The 18,983-nt window shown below is 39.7% G+C and overlaps 1 protein-coding gene across 2 annotated transcripts in view; it reads left to right on the forward strand.

Moving 5' to 3' along the window:
- Positions 1-18,983, forward strand: part of dntt (deoxynucleotidyltransferase, terminal) — a 113,737-nt gene that overhangs the window by 70,396 nt on the left and 24,358 nt on the right. For both annotated transcript variants that reach the window (XM_017309205.1, XM_008429981.2), the window contains exons 9-10: positions 8,305-8,553; positions 8,736-8,819. In XM_017309205.1, the coding sequence (XP_017164694.1) occupies positions 8,305-8,553; positions 8,736-8,819 (333 nt within the window). The remainder of the gene's footprint in view (positions 1-8,304; positions 8,554-8,735; positions 8,820-18,983) is intronic.

Here is an 18,983-nt window from a genome sequence, read left to right on the forward strand (position 1 = left end):
ATCTGCAATCGAGCCCCTGGGGGCCGTCGTGTCTTCACTCAGGCCTTGTGTCACAGGCAGGCCCAACACATCCGCACCCCGTCCAGTCCGTCCAGCTCCCCTTGTTACAGCCTGAAGATAAAAATACTTCCATCTAAAAACGTCCTTGTAAAAAGGGGTTCATAATTTTTACCTGCCCCCTTCTGATGCTGGTATTCAGGAAGCATGACTTGGGGGCAGAGTCAAGGTCAGCCAGGAACGTCTTTATCGGACGGATGAGTTTCAGCTTCACCCGGCTAATGGCGATGGATGTCCATGTGACGCCATCGATCATCTTTGTCTCTAAATGTTGTCCTCTGTGGCACTACAGTAACTTCTGAAGCCTCATCAGTAACTAGGTTTCAATTACAAAACTGGGCAGAACTTTATACAGCGCTATATTCTGCTACTGTCCAAAAAATTTATTTACGTGATAAGTCATTAAGAAACATGGCGCGCCTTCATCCAGTTGTCTTCTTGGTTTGTGCCAGTGGCAACATCCAGTTGATCACAATTCATGATGGGAAAGTGTTTCCAATACAGCCAAAAAAAAACCATCTGAGCCTAGAACCAAAACCAATATCAACAAATGAGGATTTTTATTTTAATTTCCATGGATCCATTAAGAGAGTTTATTTTTTATTATTTTAATATCAAATTGTGCAGTTATATTGTAAATGGAAATGCAGCTATTGCTCCTAGATATCGAGATCTTAGTCTGGTCACTTCTGCCTATTTTGAGCTCCTTTCAGAATGAGCCATTTCAGGGACTCTATCACTTTAAATCCAAATAAGCTTCTCCTCGTTGTGAAATTATGAAACCGAACATCTTTGAAAAGCAGAAGTTAAGCCTCCTGCACAACCAAAGCAAACACAGCAAGTTGTTTCTGAATGGAAAGTCAACAACGAAACACTTGTCTTTTCCAGCAGCCATTGTACAGTGGTAAAACCAGTTGACCAAATGTGCTGGAGCTCTGCTTGGATTGCTAGGTAACGGACTAGACTTTACTGGAGTCACAAGTGGCAGTGTTACTAATTTGTGACGTTACATTTGGAAGGTTTTTGAAACGGCTCGTTTTCCAGACACCAAAAAACATGAACTGCCAGAAAAATGGCTGTTTTTTATTTTATTTTTTTATTTTTTAGAAGCACCAGAGATCAAAATGGAAGTATAAAAACATACAAAATGTGAGTTTTGCACAAGATTAAGTATTAATCATGTGTTTGCATATAACAACTTAACCTTAGAATCTGGAACATTTACGTCATCGACTGAAGTTTGATTGTACTGTGTCTGTTTTAAATAAAAAAAACCAAAAACATTTTAGTTAATATAAACCAACAAAAGCTCTCCATACAGCTGGGGTTGTTTAATCAAAATCTTTTTAGGACCTAAATGAAAGTTAGCTACGAAACGTTCCACTTTTATTCCAGTAATCAGTCGCTTTAGTTCTGGCAAATCTCAGCTTCAAAGTCGCAGTCAGTTCAAACAGTCCTGGCCAAAGCACATTAATCTACAACTCGAAGGCGATTTTTAAAATTTTTTTAAGCCTCAGTTTTTGTGAGTCAGAGGGAATTCGAGATGAGATCAGAGCGCCTGGCGGGCCCTGACGACGTATCGCTCATCTTTCGGTACCAGATGGCTGCTGTGGCCCCTCGTCATCCTCCCTGAAGGAAAGGACCCGGGAAACCAAGCTAATAGAAATTACAACGGCTTCGTCTTCAGATCACCTTTTCAGAAGGCTTGTTTACTCAACTCTTGTTATTATTTATTTTTTTAAACCACTGCTCAAAGAAAAGGCTTTAGGGAAAAGTTTATCCTCCCGCCGAACTCCTTTATGATTCTCTGTGTAAACGGTTCTGGTAGAATAAAATTGCGCTCAGATGCTGGCTAACGCTACCTGCTGTGAGAGAGATGATTACAGAGAGCTGTTGGGCTAAACAGTTGCTGGAACTTCATGACATCCGTTTTATGGTGGATTTCTTGGTGACCGACTTACAGCTGTTGGATATTGAACTGTGTTGACGGTTTAGTTTGTAGGGACATAAAGGTTAAATCCCACAGAACAACCCAGTGAGTTTTATATAACAGTTTGAACAGTGTCTCGTGTGCATTGCTGATGTTTCAGGTCTTCTGTTGGAGCTGCTGAATATTCTGCTTAGTATTTTATTTATGCGCAAAGCCTTGAAGAAGTGCGTAAACATCCGTCCATCTACACTGGCTCAACCTTGCAGGGTTGCATTGGTGCAAATCTGAAAAATAATGATTTTACGTTTTGCTTTTACAAATTGCAAATTTTTTACCATTTAGTTAAAGATTCACCTTAATCTAACTCCCGTTTGCGTTACAGATATCTGAAGAGCTTCTCTTGATCAAAATTTTATTCCAGCTATTTGCTTAATCAGTGTTTGTGATACACTAACTGTGAATAGGGAGTATGTTATTCTGGATATCTAAAACATACATTTTTAATATTTAGGTGTACTGGCTTCCCACATAATAAATACAAAATGTCTTGCCATAATCCAGGAAACGGCTTTTTTGCTTTGTATATATGAGACTGATACTGTGAATCTGTTTACTGTACCTTACCCATGCAGGCCAAAAATGTATTTTATTATTTCTGTCATGTTTTAGGTTTGACTAAAGTTTTGACATTTTGTTATTTTTACATGGTTCTGTCTTTATGTTTTTATTTAATGTGATGGCTCGTCGTCTTTGTGTATTTCGGCGTTGCGTTGTAAGGGACTGACTGCCCAGTTTGCACAACCTGGTGCTTTGCAAATAAACTTGCCAGGATGTTATTCAAAAGTTTTCAAATCACATTTATGCCTGTAAGTCATATATATATATAATATGCTCTCTTTGGTTTACTTTCTTTCTAAGTAGAAAGTTTTCTTTCTCTTACTTAAAATTACGTTGCAGACCAGGTTTCGTTTGCTTGGACTGCATCAGTATGTTTTCACATGTGCCTGAATGAAGCGAGAACCAAACGGATATAATGAGAAAGATTTAGGACTATTGTTTTGGTTTTTCTTCCAACAGAACAATGATCCTAACCATGCAAGCAAAGCCACAGTGAAACGTATACGAATGGCCAAGTCAAAGTCCAGAGATAAGTTATGCTCACTGTCCAGTTCCACTGTAATTTAGATGTTTGCAAAGCAAAAACGGCAAATGTTTTGTTTTCCAAAGATTAAACACAAATGCATTCCAGTGTTTTTATATTGCACTTAGTTCAAAATTGCATGATTTACCTTCCACGCTATAATTATGTGCAGCTTCATTACACAAATTGCAGTAAAATACATCACTTTAAAAAGTTAGAGGCTTATTATTCCTTTTGCAAAACACTGTTTTCTTAATACTGCCCATGTGAAATGCTCTGTAACTTTACTTGGTTCTGCTGTCTGACTTGGGGAGGATTTTATTTTCAGATTTGTCAGTATTTTAATGCTTTGATGCCGTCATCCCAGCCTCTTCTCAGTTGGTACTTTTAGCTACACTGTCATTGAGCATCAGGCGAACTTTAAGAATCCCAGTCCTGTCCTATTATTGGAGGGTGAATGGTTATCTGTAATTGCAGAGTTATCAGGGATGCAGACAAGGGGTGACAGGGAGAATTTCTCCCTACAGTTGCACAAGAAATGACTCCACTTAGAAAGATAATTAGAGAGTGGAAGTAAAGAGGGCCTGCCGGTTTCTTTGAGGTTTTTCCTCCCCATCTGTCACTCAGGTTTTCCAAACTGCCCTGGATTTTTCATTGCCTTGTGAGAAACATTGTTCCTTTCCAGTGACCTGTGCTCAGGAGCAGCAATTCACGCTATGCTGACACGGTGTTAAATGTTTTGTAATTACCCTCTCTCATCAGATGAGCAGGCAGAGAGGCGGCGTCCCAGATTTACTTCCTCGCTTATTGGTCCTTAAGGAGAATGTGGCAAGTTTATGGGCAGCGTGAGGAAAGTAGCATCCCAAACAATCACGGTGGCTGCTGGAATTAAATTGAAAATTTGTAATCTAAAGCGCACTAACTCTATTGGATCTAGGAAAATCCTTAATCTTCCAGAGAGCGTCCCGAAGGAAATCAGCCTATTGACTTTTTTTGTTTGTTGCCTCAATCTAAGTTGCACACTTTGTACTTAACTGTGTTTTACTTTTTTTTCTTCAGGGCTGAGCATTTTAATCCTTAAAAACAATGTTTTCAACTTTATATTTCTCGGTTTCTCAATAGCCCAGCATCATGTTTGGCTGTTTTCCACTGCTGCATCATGTAAAAAGTATTAAATCCATATATGTTTGGCCTTTTTTAATACTTCTACAAATCAACCATGGTCGACAGTTTGACTTATTGGTAGCACTTTATTTGAAGGGGGTGAATAAGACTAATGACACTGTCATTAACATGTCATAACATGTCATAAACATGAATAAACCTTCATGAATATTTATGACTGTTGTCATAAAACGTTATTCGGTAAATTATGACACTTTTAATACTATTCAAAATGTCTTTGTTAAACTTGACATTAACTAATAAATCATTACTGTTTAAACTTTACCTTTAATAACATAAAGTTACCTAATTTTTAAAGTGCAATCAGTAATACTTTTATAACAAATTTATATCGGTAGTGATTTCTTGGTTAATGCCAACTTGTCATAACAAAGACATTTTGAATAATGTCTTTGTTATTCAAAGACATTATTCTTTGAATAATGTCTTTATTCAAAGACATTATTCTTTGAATAAAGAATATTCTTTGAATATTCAAAGAATATTCTATTCTTTGAATAATAAGAACATTTCGGTAAATTAAAATTTACCGAAATTTTAATTTAATTTTGGTAAATTAAAAGTGTCATAATTTACCGAATGACGCTTTATGACAACAGTCATAAATATTCATGAAGGCTTATTTATGTTCATGAAATGTTATGACATGTTTATGACAGTGTCATGTCAGTCTTATTCACCCATAAGTCGGTAACAATAAAGTGTTACCGACTTATTTGACAAAAGAAACACCTTCGATGTCCAAATGAAACATGATTTCTACAAAATAATGACGATTAAGTAATATTTTTCATTCACACCAAACGTGAGCGTCAGATGAGCGTCAGGAGCGTCTGGTTTACATTCAAGGTCTTTGTGGAAACCATCGAGGGGCGCTGTGACAGGTTTCGTGTTGGAGCGTTTTGAGTGTCCAGTGCCTCCGACGCAGAAGTTAGAAAATCTGAACTTTTGCCATTGGAAGCGGAGCGTCAACCAATCAGAGAGTCTCTGCTATGTGACGCAGAGGCCCGTCGTTGGTGACCTGCCAGGAGATGCGGACACAGATAGCAGGTCATCAAACTGGGTTCTGGTCAGATGAAAACAGCGCTCATAGTGACCCTCGACAGCATCCAGCTGGCTTGTGAAACTCGCAACACCTCTGGATTATCTGGTGAATTCAAACACTCACCCTAATGGCCACCTCCTGTTGATTTCAGTAAATAAAACCTGCATACTCTGAATATTTTATCCGCCATTTTTCAAAGTAACCAGGAGAGGAAAAACAGGCAAGAGGCTCTTTCTATAGAACGCCAGGCTGCCATCAGCTGTCATCGTTTGTTCAATAAAAACTGAACACAAAATGTTCAGCAAAGACATCTGAGCCTCAGTTGTGATTGCAGAAGCTTTCACTACGTAATACTTTGGTGCCTCTCACTCAATTTCATCCACCAACGGAAAACAACGGTTCGTCTAGAGCAAAATGTCAAGCGTCTGACTGCGTGAAGTCGACGTGAAGCGTCAGATGCGTTTTTGACACACGAAACGCCTTCAGTGTGAACGCAGGAATATGCAGCATCAAGCATCTGTACAAGCCTTTTTGCTTTTGTTCTGATATTGATGCGTTTGAGTCACATAACCCATCTACTTCCTGAACAGTCTGGTGGTTTTGCATTTCCACGCTTTTCAAACTAATAGTTTGAACTGGTGAGCAAAGTACCTTCAAGACTCTGACCACTTTTAAGGTCAGCCTTTAAGGTGACCATCATCAACTGCTGTAATTATCACGCATTCTGTAAAAAGACCTTTCTTCCTCTTTCCAGAAGTAGTTTATATCTTTAGTTCTTTGTCTGAAAAGTCCACATTTACTATCTCTATGAAAATTACTGTCAACAAACTCATCACTCATTTTTTTTCTCTTCTGAAAATTTACATTGAACCTTGTGGCAACACCAGATAATAAAAAAAGAAGAAGAAAAAACTAATTGCCTGCAGCAACGACATCCACTGGATAAATTAAAATTAGTTTTGCTGGGAGGAAAAAAGACGCAGATCAAAGTTTTTGTATAAATCCTGCGGCAGTGTAATTCACAGCAAATTTCATGCCAGTTATTTGAATAGTTATCAGTCCTACTGACCATCAACAATAAACAAATATCAGTCTAGACACTGGCTCTCATTTACAGGCCTCAGTTTGAGAGGTTGTTGAGACTTCATCTTTATTCATCAGCGCTCACATGAGAAAAGAGACGAATTAACCTCAGCATCACTGCATCCACTTGTCAACTAGATTTTGTCGCTGAATTCTGCTCCTTCCTTAGTTCACTGCTTTAAAATGGTAAATATATCCAGCCTTGTTTGAAGAAACATAACCTTGATGCAACCACTTCGAACACCGGAGGGTTTGTGTCTGAACTGCCTTTTATCTCCAAGATTGGACTCGATCCGGCTCTGAAACATCCCAGCTGCAATATTTTCTAGGAAAACATTCGAGTTTCCAACAAAACCGCATTTTTCTCTCTCTTCAGCTGAAATTTTGCAGAAGCATGAGATTCTGCAGAATCTGTGTTGCTTCTGTAGCTAGAAGACAGAAATTTTTAATAGTTTTACGGTATTTACACAAACATTCTTGCCAAAAATGTGTTACATAACCTAAAAGCTGTGAAGCTGCTTCTGTATGTAAAACGTTGTGTCAGAAAACTGCAAGTCGAAAGTTTGGAGCTGAATCTAATTGCAAAGTTGTTGCAAGACTTGAAAATGGCTGTTGACGGATGCTCTCCATCCTTTCTGATATGACTAGAGATATTTTACGAAAGAAAAGAAAAGTCTAAAAGGTCACTTTAAAGCTTTGAGAATCTGGCAGCTTTGCTGCAAAATGTGCTTCTGCAAAGAACCGACTTGGTGACATAAAAATGAATGCTAGCCACTATTCCCAGAGTTTCATTCATATGTAAAATTGTGTGCATTATTTTTCTTCCACTTCACAGTTACTCACTACAATAAAATCACAAATAAAAAAACATTTGAATTTGTGGCTGCAATATTGAAAAAAGTCCAGTGGGTGTTAAACTGCTAAGGCAGGTTTTTATATTTTATGTATTAGTAATAAAATTACGAGAACAAAGTCAAAATAAAGTTGAGAATAAAGTCGAAATAATGAGAATAAAGATATATATTGAGAATAAAATATTTTGAGAATAGTCATATTAATAATATTAAACCAATAAAGAAATTATATATATTTTTGTTTTTGCTGTTATTTTTCTTTAGAAATTACCCTTTATTATTTGAACGGAAACTACCGTATTTTCCGCACTATAAGGCACCTAAAAACCTTCAATTTCCTCAAAAGCCGACAGTGCGCCTTATAATCCGGTGCGCCTTATGTATGGACCAATATTTAGCCACAACAGGTCTATTTGCCCGTAGAAGAAGAAGTGCGCGGTGCATGCTGGGATAGTTGTCAGAACGCTGGTTTGTTAATAAAGTTTGACCATCTACCCACCGACCTGATAATCACATCGTCTGCAGGTCATTTAGCGCCATGTTCTCCACCAACATGCTGTGCGCGAACGGAGAAGGGTGACCATCGTCCGGCTACGCCCCGGCCCAGAAGGCTCTCCTCGCTGACCCGAGTCAGATTGTTTTGTTGACATTCCCTTTAGTGCAGCTCCATCTAGTGGATGCATAATGTAACTCCAGTCTCTACTGTAGCGTCTATTCTATGCGCCTTATATATGAAAAGGTTTTAAAATAGGCCATTCATTGAAGATGCGCCTTATAATCCGGTGCACCTTACAGTGCAAAAAATACGGTAATTACATCCCCCAAAGTTGAGATCTACAGCATGATTTCCTTTTCAGAGTGAATCCACCACAAATGAACAGTTGAGTATTTTGGACCAGACAGGAAACATGATGGCGTTTTCACTCTTTTAGCCTCAAGGCTGAAAGAATTGTTCATCTTTTCCAGGAGATGCAGTATTTTATTTAAACTCTTTGTTTCTCTCCATCAGGGTCTTCTGCTCTTCTCTGATTACCAGGCGTCGACCTTTGACATATCGAAGCTTCCCAGCCACAGGTTTGAGGCCATGGATCACTTTGCGAAGTGCTTCCTGATCCTGCGTCTGGAGGGCAGCCGGGTGGAGGGAGGCCTTCAGAGGGCGCAGGCCGACGGCCGCGGGTGGAGAGCGGTGCGCGTGGACCTGGTGTCGCCGCCGGCGGACCGCTTCGCCTTCACGATGCTCGGCTGGACCGGCTCCCGGGTGAGGAAGCTTCTCACCGACTGTTTCGGCTGCTATCACCATGGAGACGTGGGTTTTTAGTCTATCTAATGAGGGCATCATATTGAATGTCAGCCTATCATGAGGGTAAAAATCTAAAAATTGATCTCTGAATTACGTAAAACAAAGTGTTGACTTTAAGCTGCTAATTCCCTCTTTCACAGATGTTTGAGAGAGACTTACGAAGGTTTGCTCGACTGGAACGACAGATGCTTCTGGACAACCACGCCTTGTATGACAAAACAAAGGTACTCTTTATTTTAGGGTACGCAAAAATATGCTTTCAGTCTAAAACTTCATACTGGTTGTTTCATTTGGATCCAGTTCACTGCAAAAAAAAAATCTTACCAAGTATTTGTGGTTTAGTTTCTAGTGCAAATATCTACACTTGGAAACAGACAAAACGAACTGTGACGTAACTTTTCAGCAAGAAATAGGAGCTTATTTAAGTAAATAATTCTTTAATATTGATGGAAAATTACTAGTTTCATTGGTAGGTTATAAATAAAATAATCTGTCAATGGAACTAATACTTTTTCCAGCTCCTATTTCTTGCTGAAAAGTTACTTCATAGTTTGTTTTGTCTTAATTCAAGCAATATTTGTATTAAAAAATTAGACTAAAAATACTTTTTCAGTGAGGAACTCACTTACAGAAACAAAATTACAATCACAGAAACGAAACAAGAGCAAGTTTCATAAGACGGTCTCTTTTTGTTGAATTTCTCTTTTAAATTAAAAAATGCTGCTTATAAGAGCAGTCGTTTAGAAACAAAGACCCACAGACATTTTAAACAGAGTAAAAACGATCCGGTCGACGTCTGTAGCCACCATGAAGCTACATGGTGCTCCGGTTTTTGGTTTCTGAGATCTTTTATGATTCCTTTTGTTATCAGACAGGTTTTTTTTAATGATTTCTTGACTCTACAGGTCTAGCGATATTCAGGTGTGGCTAAGGAAATTAAACCAAATAAAGGTTTATAATTGCAGTTAATTCATGATCTCATCAGTCATGAAAACTGATTTCAGTATGTTATGTTAGGCTGGTATCAATTTATTTGGTGATCTAAAATGTGTAAGTATTTCACAGAAACGATCACAGAAACGATCTATAATGGGAAAATACATTTTTAGATCTTTCTAAATGAACTGAAATGGAAGAGTATCTCATTAGAAATCGTTATAAATACAGTTTGTTGTTGTATTAACTAGTTTAAAAGTGTTTTGTGTCAGTAAAGATCCATGCAGGCTCTAAATCGATCAGCTGGAAACACCGTCTCTGCTTTCTGTACCGTGTTCTTGGATCCTGAAACGGCTCATGCCTGCACGGTAACTTTAAAGACGCCAACATTTGGCTTATTATTCAGTAAACTGACGGGAGAACAAAGACGTCCACGGGAACCATCAATCTCGCTGACGGCCATCTTCCAGCCTGGTTTTTTTCCTGAGCCTTCGACTTATTTCCGATGCATGGAGCAGACAGGCGAGCCGATTGGGTTTGGAGTCGAGTGGGACAAGGGTGTTAGGTGGATCAGCGTGCAGATCGACAGGGAAGAAACCCTGTCACTGCAGCGTCCCGTCAGCGGCTCCCCGGGGACGGAGGTCAGAGTCCCGGGATCAGCGGGCGGCAGCTCCCTGACAGATATTATCCACGGCCAGCCAACTCAGATGGCGTTTATTCAAATGCAAGGGCAGAGCTGCGCCTGCTGACAGTGCAGTCACCCATGCGCTGGGGTGCATAAGAGGATAAAACACACAAAACAATCTTTCCTTTCCTTCCCGTTTTGCTGAGTTCTTGACTTTGTCTGATGCAGTCGCCGCTTTGTCGCCAGCTGAAGCGTCACTTCTTCTCTCTGAACCGTCAAGGTCAACAGAAAGCTTCACATGTTGCTCTCAGAAAGCTCTTCACGACCCGTTTCTCATTCTGAGCCCAACATCACAGCCATAATTAACCTAATGAAGATCAATTGAGTGTCTCTGCGTCTGTCCTTCCTCCGCCTTCACACAACTTGGCTCATGTTCGTTCGTTCTCACTTTGCCTTGGGCAAAAGGGGATTTTTATTATTTTTTGTCCGTACTGACTGCAGTTAATTGGTTGAACGTATGGCTTAGGACAACGTGATAATAGGGCTTTCCTCTTTTCCGTGTCCTTTCTAATTGGCCGTCAGTTTTGAAGGGACTTCTGCGCTGCTTGTGTGACTGGTGTCACAGAAACAGGGGGAGCGATGAAGACTTATGTCTGATTAAAAGGGAAACATCTCAGCTAAGGACCAAAGGCGGTCGTTTAGAGGACTTTAATCATCCGGGTCTCTGGGAGACTCTCAATGGACACCAGCTGGTCTCTGTCTTATTATAAAATGCTTTAAAAAAAGATTAGAAGTCTACAGCATCCTAATGATCTCCACTCAATTATGAACAGACTCGGGGGAAGTCCTTGAACCGCCCTGGGAGTGTCGCACAGAAACACGCTGACTTGGGGTTCGTGCATGTCAAATACATTCCTGATGTCACACATTCACTGAGAGCCAGTTTTACTGGCAGAGAAGGCGGTTATTGGCCGTTGTCGAAACTTAATCCAAACCAATTACGGAAAATAACACTACAACACAAAGCTTTATGAGCGCAAGGCGATGGATGTTGACAGCTTTACTCATAAAGGTTCACATTACACAATATTCGCACTGGTGTTGAGAGTATGAGCAGAGGAGAATACTTCACAGGAAAGCCACTTACGTTCAGGGAGATAATAGAAAGCAGTTCGTCTTAGTAAGGCAGGGAATGGAAAGCGGTGTAATAGGACCATTGTAGATATAAAAATACAATTCCACCTAAGAAACAAATGCATCTGAGTTTGAAAAGTCAAAATTTGGCTTGAAAAAAATGTAACTTTGAGATTTATCTTTGAAATTTTCTAGAAAATATTTTAGACTTTCAAAAGTCAAAATTTTTTTACATTTAAACTTTCAAATTTCCAACTTTTTCAACTCAGACATTTCCATGTTTTTTCTCACTAATTTTAGAGCTTCAACTCAAAATGTCAGATTTTTTTTTCTTGCAAAGTTTCAATTTTTGCAGCACAGACTTTTTCAGTTTTTAACTAGAAAACTTCTGATATTTATCTCAAAATTTCCGAATTTTCTTCTTGTAAATTTCTCAATTTTCAAACTCAGGAATGTCCATGATTTTTCTCAAAAATGTCTGAGTAATCTCAAAATTTCTGAGATTTTTTTTCTTGCAAATTTTTTATTTTTGAAGTTCTGAATTTTCCATGTTTTTTTTCTAAATTTTCAAATTTTTGACTTTTGGAGCTCAGACTTTTTACAGCTTTTTGTAGAAATTTTCTATTGATCTCAAAATTGTTTAGTTTTTTGGTGGAAATTGAAAAAAAATATATCTTTAATGGCTCTAGTGGTTGAATCCTTTTCACTTTTCTATGTTTATTTATTTACTTTTTTATTCCAAAAATCCTTACAGAGATTCTCGGCATCAAAAACTCTCTTGAAACTAAAGGAAATTGTCATAATTAGTCGTTTATACACGTGTGAAATAAAAAACCCGAGAGTTTTCTCCGTGATTTATAACTAAGGATTCTTTGTGAGTGGACGTAGATATATACGACTGACATTTATTTGTCCTGTGAAAATGTTCGTGCCTCAGACGTCGGAGGTAATTACTCCAAACGATATTTCCTGAGCAGCTCAGCTGCTGAACTGAAGTCTGAGTTGGGGATGTTAGCTTGGGTAGTGGACCGCCGAATGGAGGCTGGTGTGTGTGTGTGTGTGTGTGTCCTCTGCTGTAACTCTGAAGGTTTGTGATAATTAATATGTGTTGTGGGTTTGATGAATGAGGACAGGTGGAGGATTTCATCATTCCTAGACAGACTGACTCCCTCCCTGGGCAGTAGGGATCCATGACCCTGCCCAGCACCTCCAAAAACACACACACACACACACACACACCTCTGGATCTACCCTTGAAACTTGCTGCGTACGTGTGTGAACGATCAGCGATGCGACTCCGCCATCGCCTCGATCAAAACCCAGGTACACTTGTTAAAGACGTGTTTGAGCTCATTAAATTTGCCGTCGTTTGTTCCGACTGTTCATGCATACTTTCACACGCTGAATGCACGGAGTGCATTGAATGCAGTGGATGAGGGTGTGTGCATATGTGTCTTTCTGTGCAGGTAATTACTCTACGTCATGTGCAGGAGGAGTGTGATTAATGAGGCTCTGGTCAAAAGGCTGTGAGCGTAGATGTCCTGGCTTTGGTCCTGAAGCACATGTTCAGATATGAAAGGTTCATTTATATTTTCTTTCTTTTTACGCCGGCATCCTCCAGCTCTGCGGTTCAGCTTCAAACGAACCATCAAACATGAACAGAAAACTGCTGAAACGACATCAAATCAGAACAGGGACTCAGGCAGACGCAGGAAAGTTGTGCTTTGGCTTCTTTGCTCAACGTCTTCTTACAAATTGTTACTGATTTACTTCTCTGGTCTATAATTATTTCTAGTTTAACTGGATTCACTGGGAATGTGTTTCTCTTAGCTCAGTTGTGTGTAAAATACTTTTAAGTTTATATCTAATCAAATTAAGTTTAGTTGGCTGGAATGAAGCGGCTGTGAAATGAGTGTGATTACATGTAATTGGACTTGAATTAAAGCTTTCTGTTGATTCTCTGCACATTGTAACCAAGGCTTGAGTATCTGGAGCTCAAATAAGTAACTATGTTACCCTCAGTTTTATAAAATGCTGCATATATTAAACATAACTTTAAAGAAATTTGACTTGATACCTTGAAATTGGGTCTCTGTCTCTTTGAGAAGCTCCCATTCAGTTTCCAACCGTTCTTAGCAGCGTTGCTGTTTGTCTGATAAGCCCAGAGCATGAGCAGTTCCAGCATAATTAAAATTATGTAATTAATTAATTTAAAGTGTTACTGCCTTTGCCTTAAAATTAATACATCAAATCCAATCAATAAAAATGTATTTGCACATTTCAGGATCAAGGCAGTTGTCACATGAAAATGACTGTAAACGTTTCAATGAACTCTACACTTTATACAAAATCACGCTGGCAATAATGTAATTAAAATACTCAATGATCCTAACAATCTCAACAGTCAAAGTTATGAGCCATCCACCCCAAATATAACCAAATAACTCTCCTTCCTTAGTTGCCAGGACAAAAACAAAGAAATCCTCAGTAATATTGGCTGTTATGAAAAGATAAACACAAAAAGTACATTTTTAATTAATCACAAACTGAAACACCAGGAGTTGCTTCTCCACTGGAGATTAATTTGGAGGAGTTTTAATTGGATAAATGTAAATCATTCTGCAGGTTGGTCCCCCAGTTTTTGATGAAAGTCATAAAATCTTTAATTTAAAAGTGCTGATAATTTTAAGTTAGTTCGGTTATCCACAGGGCTCTTCAGTACGACTTCGTCTGTGTCAAGCACAGGGCGAAAAGCTGAATTTAATTCAGCTCTCTGTCAAATTATTGTGTCTTTGATTTGAAGTTCCAGCTTGCTGCTCCGCTCCGCCGCCGCCCTTCCAGCAGCGGATGAGTGGACAATAGCGGGGCAATTGCACTGGGCTTTGGGGAGCAGCCGTTTTGAAAGTTCCCCCCTCGCCCCTGGCCGGCTGGTTGGTGCTCACAGGTTGCGTCTGCATTGAGGACAGCAGGCCTGGCTGGAAGGAGCGCTGCGCTATGCTAGCTGAGAATGAGGGAGGAGAAGTTTAATTTAGCTGTTGTTGGCATGTGGACTCTAAGGGGTGTCACAAGCACACTTCCTGACAGACAAGTCAGCCAAAATGGGGGTTATATTGGGGCTTCTGCCCTCTAAATACCCTCCTGGCATCTGAGGAGAGATGGGAAAATTGCCATTCAGACAGAGACACGAGGTTATAATTTGACACCATATCCTGCAAAAGTTAAAAATGGTTTAAAAGTTGTTGCAAGAAGTGAAAAAAATGCTACTTTTTACATTTTTTTTTTACGTTTATTCTCTGGCATTGTGGCACTCAAAATTATTGTCTGATTGTCGATGTGAGGCCCAAGAAATTTTCCTTCACACGCAGAACAAGGCGGGTTTCGCCATGATGCTCCACTTGACATATTGCTGGGTTAAAGACGTGTGACCTGGACGATGCACGACATTCAGAGGGGGTCAGGACGTGGAAAATAACACGAAAATAATGCTCATCTTTCGCTCTATTGGAACGGCTGGAACAGCCGTACAGGACACAGACTTCAGGCATTTTGAATCTGGGTGAACAGAAGTAAACAGGCTGCATTTATTTCCTGACCCCATCTGCACTGTGTGACGTCGACGCTACGTCATCTGCTGGTTAACGATATCTGAAATATCTAAAGGTGGAGTTCATGTCTAACTTCTTCCACCCGGACTCTTTTTATTTTACCAGTGGTAATATTCAAGCCAGAATAGTGGAGCAGAAAAATACATTTAAAAATCAACAAGGAGAGGAAATCTAATGTAAAGGTTATTTTGAACCGACATCCTTCAAACACGTTGTTACATTTAGGGTGCGTTCACTCTGCAGCCTGAAGTGACACAATTCCTATATTTTTGCCCGGCCGTTCACACTGCCAGTAAATGCGACCTGTATGTGTTCTGCAGTGTGAACGGACCTGAAAGTGTCCCGCATGCGCAGTAGAGGGCGCCATAGCGTCAGAGTTCTCAGTGTTCTGCCAACCGCCATAAAAAGAAGAAGAGCTCAGTGTTTGCGGAAGTAAACATGGAGGCTAACGGTGGAGCTTAGCTCACATATTTGAAGTTGTTGTCCAACCAGAGCAGCATATTAACAACTTAATCCTCATATAGTCCGTCATGGTTGTTGTTTTTCTTCCCACTTGTGCTTATCAGGACACAGAATAGTGAGATTTGTTCTGATGAAGGCGATCTGAACGTTATGGTCGCATTTGAATCGGATACGTATCGGATATGGATCACATTCGTAAAAGAATCTGATCTGTGCTGTTCACACTGCCATGAAAAGATCGGATACAGGTCGCATTACGTCAAAAAAATCGGAATTGGGTCACTTCAGGCTGCAGTGCAAACGAACCCTTAGATCCACTAACAGAGCGCAGATATCTCGAATTAAAAGCTTGCTGCAGCAATCCAATAAGCTTTAATTCAGTAAGCTTCATGATATCTATTCATAGGAACACACATGTTTACCCTACTGATGCAATGGATAAATCTGTACAGAAGTCAACTTAGTAAATAAAAAACAAAACAACGAGCTGCTGTTTGTCTATAAATCATCCGTATGAAATGGGGCTGAGGAGGGCGGCGTGCAGATAATCAAAAGCCAGAGGGAAAGTTTATTTTTTTCCTCTCCATCTTGTCTTGTATTTGCCACAAACAAGATGCTGCATTTCATTAGACGTACTTAGCGGCTCTCAGGCCGAATTATTGTCAGTGTTTATTACTGCTGAGTATTCCTGGAACATTAACCTGGTAATTGCTGCATGGGCAAAACTATTTTCAGGAACTGAAACCGATTTAAAGTTTTTGCTTCCTTCCTTCCCTTAGACTGTCCCAATTTGGTTTTATTATGGGATGCATGCGGTTTGTTAGTGGTTGATTTTGCCCACTGAACTAAATTGTTTTCCCTTTTGCTTGACCAACTACATGAAAGCTTAGAAAGCATGTAGGCACATGAAGATTAGACAAAACAGGCAAAAGAACAAACCCGCTGCTGCTATCGTTCCTTTTCTTTTTAGGAGTGGTTAAAAAATCTTACGTTTTCAGAAGTGTAAGAAAATTATTCCTGCATGGGTTTACAGAAATCTGGAGTGAGTTAAAGATTAAGGTGGTGACGAGGATGATTTCCAACCTGAGGGTCTGTGAGGTCGGCATCAAGAGGAAGAGACAAAACTGGCCTGCAGCTAAATAAACAGATTCGGAATCAAACTGAAATGCAACTTTTTGAACTCTCCTGACTGATGGATCAATCTCTCTCAAACTGTGGGGCGCCCCCTAGTGGTCCACAAGGTAACTGTGACGTCAGTTCAGATGTGAAGCTACAGGTGGCTTATCACTCAAAAGAAAAACTGGTGATACTGGTGTAAAGAAAACTCCAGGGCTGTTTATATGATCGGAGGAAGCCAAGAGAATGTCGGAGTGTCGTTTACGAGCGATTCGATTCTTTTGAACAGTTCTATGCAGACTCAAGACTCAGTTACTGAGAACTGTTCTTTGTTTCTTACGACTTTTGCTTATGATTTGCTTTTAATCAAAATTATTAAATTTAATTAATTAGATACAACAGATAAACAATTGATATAGTTTATAATTTTAATCTTTAATGGCGAAGAAGAGGATTTTTGTTTCTGCCAAAGCAACTCAAGTATATTTATCTTTATTGTGCTTCTGCATGACAGATAGGCCTAAATGTTAATGCAGGGCTGCACAGTGGCGCAGTTGGTAGAGCTGTTACCTTGCAGCAAGAAAGTTCTGGGTTCGATTCCCGGCCCCGGTCTTTCTGCATAGAGTTTGCATGTTCTCCCCGTGCATGCGTGACCCTCACACCTAGGGTTCAAATTGCCCCTAGGTGTCAGTGTGTGTGTGCATGGTTGTGTGTCTCTGTTGCCCTGCGACAGACTAGAGACCTGTCCAGGTGACCCCGCCTCTCGCCCGGAACGTTAGCTGGAGAGGCAGCAGCACCTCCTGACCCCACTGAGGGACAAGGGTGCAAGAAAATGGATGGATGGATGGATGTTATTAATGCACACAACACCTGGTAGAAAATAACAACTTATTTTTTTGCTTCCATGTGTTTGGCATGATTAGAAAGCGTAGAATACACACTTTTAGAATCTGTAAGTAACTCAAAGCGCCCTGAATGTTAAGTGTTCGTGACTTTTTTGTGTCCATTGACGTTTACCACACAGCACTGCTTTTGTTCATTAGGATGAACAAAGAAAACATCACTAAAAAAATTTCATTTTAGGTTGTTTTCACGTTAAGTGTTTGTTAAATGAGTTAAAAGGTCCTCAGCCTGAAAAAATCCCCTCCCCTCCAACAGTGGATTTAAATTTAGAAAGATTGAAAGACCTTTCCTATAAAATCTGAGTCAAAACATTGAAGTTAGTGGCTGTAGTGTGACAAACTGTGGAAAAGTTCAAGGTGTCTGAATACCTTTGGGAGGCAGCGTATGGCCAGAGGCAAACCTCAACCTTTACCTAACGGCTATCTGCTATGCTGACCTCTGACCTCAACACAAAGTAATTACAGAAGGTGTTAAATTATAAACTCTGTTTTCTTGATGCATTTGGATGGAGTGTCAGAATACCAGCGAGAATCCACGGCTGTTTGTTGTTGAGTATGTTGGACCAAGCAGCACCTTTAATGACAAAATTAAAGACTATACGCAGCAAAGGAGATTTGATTGGTTTGGTAATTTGTGTTAAAATATTGTCACCATGAGAGGAATGCTTCTCACAGTTTCTCCTGTAAGCTCAAATATTATCTCTGCAGATAGAAATGTCATCACCGTAGGTATCAATGTCAAAACTACAGGTGAGGATATCACCTTGGGTAATAACAGATCAACTGCTTGTCACAACTCAGAAAATATCCAATTATTATCCCCACAGCCAGCTAAAGACTTAAAAAGACACGACTCCATGTTGTGAAAACACTGCCCAGTAAAAAATGGGCATCTAGAAATGGACCGATTCACCACATTTAAGTCATCTTTACGCAGAGGTGGATGAGGAATGGCTTCCTAAGCTGGGATCAGAGTGGAGGATTTAAAGAAACTCAACATATCTCACATTTTCAGGCCGTCAGCTGCAGATTTAACTCATAATACCTTGTCTTACGCTCCACAAGAAGCTTGCACCTACCAGGGAGATAAGGACAGGAAATGACAGATTACAAGAGTCACTCGGATTTGTAAATAGGATTTGGAAAATTGGACCACCTCGAATGTTGCAAACATGAGCATTCTCTCTGCGTGGCGTCGCAAAGTTAAGACGAGCACGGCGCCAACATTTCCAGCAGATATGAACTATATGGAGGAAACGGAGAGGAAAATGTAGAAAGCAGACACCATCGACATTCATGTGAACACAAGGTGAACAGTTTAAAAAAGAAATGTAACTTTTAAATTGATAACTTTATAGTCGCAAGTAATTTTTCACCAAACGTATTTTTTTTTCTCCAGAATCACTTTTTTATTAGAATGTCCTAGTCAAAGTTTAGGCAAAAATTCAGGTCAGAAGCTTTATAAATACTTGAAAAATAAAATGTTTGCACATGCTCTCCATCCAATCTAAGCTTGAACAAAATGTTGTCTCTGAACGTTCAGAGCTTTACTGAAACACCCCAAACATTAAATTTTTTCATTGAGATAAAATCAGATGTATATATATA

Source organism: Poecilia reticulata, linkage group LG15, assembly GCF_000633615.1.
Source record: "Poecilia reticulata strain Guanapo linkage group LG15, Guppy_female_1.0+MT, whole genome shotgun sequence".
Classification (NCBI taxonomy): domain Eukaryota; kingdom Metazoa; phylum Chordata; class Actinopteri; order Cyprinodontiformes; family Poeciliidae; genus Poecilia; species Poecilia reticulata.